At 45.2% G+C, this 4,255-nt stretch overlaps 1 protein-coding gene across 4 annotated transcripts in view; it reads right to left on the reverse strand.

Moving 5' to 3' along the window:
* The window catches only part of kntc1 (kinetochore associated 1), a 153,088-nt gene extending 149,180 nt beyond the window's left edge, over nt 1-3,908 (reverse strand). For all 4 annotated transcript variants that reach the window (XR_011594134.1, XM_070887790.1, XM_070887791.1 and 1 more), the window contains exons 1-2: nt 3,817-3,908; nt 1,044-1,187 (exon numbers count right to left, since the gene is read on the reverse strand). Coding sequence is in view for 3 of the 4 variants with exons in the window: in XM_070887790.1 (XP_070743891.1) it covers nt 1,044-1,175 (132 nt within the window). In the remaining variant the exon portion in view is untranslated. The remainder of the gene's footprint in view (nt 1-1,043; nt 1,188-3,816) is intronic.
* Between the last annotated feature and the right edge of the window lie 347 nt (nt 3,909-4,255).

Below are 4,255 nucleotides of genomic sequence, written 5' to 3' on the forward strand. Positions count from 1 at the left end.
GATTGGGGGAGGGGGGGAGAAGGAGGAGGAGATTGGGGAGGGAAGGAGATTGAGGGGGGTCGGTCGGGGCGAGGGGGGGGGGGGGGGGGGGAGGGGTGTCACGTCCGGTCCGGAGGCCGGAAGCGGGAGTCGAGTCGGGTCGGGAGGATGCAGGAGCTGGGCGTGGGAGGAGCCTTATTCACGCAGCCCCAGTGAGGCCATTCGGCCAGGGCTAGGGGCTGCGTGCTTCAGGCCCCTCCCACACAGTTTCGGGCGCCTGGAGATACTCCACTTGCGCGCCCACTGTAGCGCGCATGTGCAGAGGTCCCGGCAGTTTTCAACGCAGGGACCTGGCTCAGCCCCCTACAGCTCCTGCTGCGCTGCGCCGAGGGCCAGAGGACATGCAGGGAGGTGGAGAATCTGGAGCTTTTTTTTTTAGGCGCAATTTGTGGCGCGAAAAACGGGGGTCCAGGTCGGGACTGCGCCGTTCTAGGCACGGCTCGAAACTTGGGCCCTTTAAAACTGTACCCACTGCACTTTATAAATAGACATTTTTTTTGGAAATGCATTGTAAAAAGCCTGCCGAATGTAACTGCATCAATACTGAAAGCACTCATTAGATTACCACCCTTGTTACAATACTGGTCCTGATCTTCAAACTGAATTATTCACCAGATTTCTGTTTAAGATTTTTCAATTTCCAGATATTTTGAATATTAAAACACCTAGTTTTTCAGTGTGAATTGAAAAATTGCAGCAAACCAAAAGAGTCGCTGACCATTCAACCAGTGATATCATTCAGACACGCACCTTCCAGGAATTTACTAAATGACTGGTAAATGGGGACACAAAAGATGATGTTACCATAATTGAAGTGATCTTCTGTTTTATTAGAAACAATAATAATATGTTTATTTTAATATTCGAGAATTCTTTTTAATTATATGGAACACAAGAAGCACTTGCTAAGTTATCTGAGTCATCCCAGGAGCAGCTTTCATTTGTTTTTGAAGTTATTCTGTTTTCTTCCCTGCCCCATATACATATATAAAAAATAATCTTACCGTCGCTGAAGAGGATATTTTAACTATAGTATCCACTTGATAAAGGGCTGCACCACTCTCTCTTCGGGCCTCAATGTTTAACCGACCACTGCCCGTGTCATCATTTGTCAGAAGTTCAATGTCATTCCACATCTTGAATGATTGCTATAAATCAAAAATACACAAGTACCCAATTGGCATCGGACTTACTTTGTTTGAACATTTGCATATTGGACCGAGATAAACAACTGATTTTTAATGGCTATCTTCAATTTATTTTGCAACGAACAGAAATGGTTAAAACTTGATACAAGCAAAGGAGTTAAGGCAGTTCAACAGATGGTCTCAACCTTAGTGATGAAGAAGTTCATGAACTCCTCACACTTGTTGGATGTGGGCGTGGAGTGAGTTTTAAGGAGACAACTGGTAGTCAAGAAAAGCAGCTGGGGATTACCTTTGATATCCAGGATGATCCTGGAGCAGTGGGTGATTTTTGCAAAGAAGAGAGAGATCTGATAGCATTTGATGTGGTTCAGCCAAATCTGGTGATGGATGGTGAAACCAGTTGTGTGCCAGATACAGACAGTCTGCACACTAAATTTAATATTTCCCAGGACTTTCACCATTCAACTTCATGCATCATTTTAGATGCAAGTGTTATTTATATGGTTCCTGCAATCCAGCAAGTAATGACTCATCATAGTCACCATAATCCTACTGGCTACCTGAAAGGCATAATCAGGCATAATGATCCCTAACAACATCGATATACACAGTTAAACCATAAGGGGAATCCACCATATTTTGGAAATACTAAGTAACAAACCCATTTGGATGCAACATTTTTTTTTGATGGGGAAGGAGAAAGTTGATGTTATATGCAAGATTCTCCAGTGAAATGGCACAGAAAAGGGTTGATAAAGGTAGCAGTTGATGTTATATAGATAGACGTTCAAAAGCAGTTTGATAAAGTGTCAGCTAATAGACTGGTTAGTAAAACAAAGCCCTGTGATTTTGGGGCAGTGACAGCATGAATATAAAATTAGCCAAGAGATAGAAAGTATAGAGTAGTGGTGTAAAGTTGTTTGTCAGACTGGAGGGCAGTATAAGCGGTGTCCCCAGGGGTCAATATTAGGACCACTGCTCTTTTTGATATATATTAATGACCTGGATTTGGGTACCAAGCAACACCAACAACTTGTATTATATAGTGCCTTTAATGTAGTAAAACGACCTAAGGCACTTCACAGCAGTCATAACACAAAACAGATAAATTTAGACACCAAGCCACACAAGAAATTACAGCAGATGACCAAAAACTTAGAGGTAGGTTTTAAGGAGCGTCTTAGTGGAGGAAAGAGAGCTAGCGAGGCGAAGAGGTTTAGGGAGGGAGTTCCAGAGCTTAGGGTCCAAGCAACTGAAGGCACGGTCACCGATGGTTGAGCAGTTATAATCAGCGATGCTCAAGAGGGCAGAATTTGAGGAGAGCAGACATCTCGTGGAGTTGAGGCTGAAAGAGATTACAGAGATAGGCAGGACGAGGCCATGGCGGGATTTGCAAACCAAGATGAGAATTTTGAAATCGAGGCATTGCTTAACCGGGTGCCAATGTAGGTCAGCGAGCACAGGGGTTTTGGATAACCTCAAGTTTACGTAGTGTAGAATGTGAGAGGTCAGCCAGGAGTGCATTGGAGTAGTCAAGTCTAGTCGTAACAAAAGGCATGGATGAGGGCTTCAGCAGAAGAGCTGAGGCAGGCACAGAGGCAAAGAAAGAAAGGCGATATTAGGACATGTGGCTGAACGCTTAGTCAAAGAGGTAGGTTTTATGAAGTCTTAAAATGGTGACCAGAGAGGCAGAGAGGTTTAAGATGCAACAGTGTTATTTATATGAGACAACAAACCAGAGGCAATGGTCGAATCAAGAGAGGTGGTGACAGCGATAGTGAGGTAGAGCTGGATGTTGTCAGCTGGAAGGAGCACTTTGAATATCTCCTTAACCAAGACTCTGTCTTCAACATGAGCATATTCAACTCCATCCCTCAGCATACTACACGCCACCATCTCAGTACAACCCCAACCCCACATGAGGTTGAAAAGGCCATTCGACAACTGAAGAACAAGGCCTCAAGAGCAGATGGAATACCCGCCAAAGCACTAAAACATGGTGGAGAAGCACTATTGGCACGAATACATGAGGAACCTGATGTGTTCACGGATGGTGTCGCTGAGGAACAGCACGTAGAGGAGAAATAAGATGGGGCCCAGGATAGATCCTTTGGAAATTTCAGAAGTAACGGCGTGAGAGCGGGAGGTTCTCTGGCTAAGACAGGATAGACGAGAACGAAACAAACCGAGTGCAAAACTACGCAGCTGAACAACGGAGGAGAAGCGTTGGAGGAGGATGATAAATCACATGAGTATACAGAAAACTCAAAATGGTGAATAGAAGGCTCAAGTTGGTTCATGATCCTCCAGCAATAAACATAAAATATTTGACAGCCAGAGTTTGCACCGAAACATTCTTCAAGTTAGCACAACAAAAATGCGGTATGATGCGCCTCGGCTTCAGGTGGGTCATTTGCAAGTTACCTACATTATAAAACCAAGGCGGAAAAACTATTCTAATCGGGGCACGGGGCAAACGGAGCTTTGTGAATGTATTTACAATGTCGCGACACAGTTATCGTCTCCCCGAGCTGTCCAGTAGTTATTTGAAAGGCCCAAAGTGCCGTGTCCTCCGCCAACCGGGAAGAATTCCCATTAATCAAATACAGCAATTAAAACGATCCCTTACCGTCAACAATGAGGCTGACGCCAGATTTTTGCAGAAAATAACTCCTCATAAACCGAGTTTTAAATTGGCGGGATAAGGGCACGCTCCCAACATTCCTCGCGCAAGACGAGAAACCCCGCCCACCACCGCTGGAGGAGGGAGCACGTGACCGCCCCGTTTGCTCTGAGGATTGTCTCAACGTCCAGGACTTCAGCCTCGTCCAGCCCCGTCCAGCCCAACCAACCTACTTAGGCTGGACCAACAGAATGTGTGCAAGGAGCCCAGCCCAGCCCAGCTTGCAGGGAAAACACAACACAGCCCACACAACAAGTCTCAGCTGGCACAGATGCTGTTTCTTGTTTGTAAAATCTTTTTGGCACAATTTCTGACATCATTCAAGAGGTATTGTATCAGCAAGTCGAGGAGGATTTTGCCCAGTTAGGCTCCAAACAGTCATTAT

The sequence above is a fragment of the Pristiophorus japonicus genome, chromosome 8, assembly GCF_044704955.1.
Source record: "Pristiophorus japonicus isolate sPriJap1 chromosome 8, sPriJap1.hap1, whole genome shotgun sequence".
Classification (NCBI taxonomy): Eukaryota; Metazoa; Chordata; class Chondrichthyes; family Pristiophoridae; genus Pristiophorus; species Pristiophorus japonicus.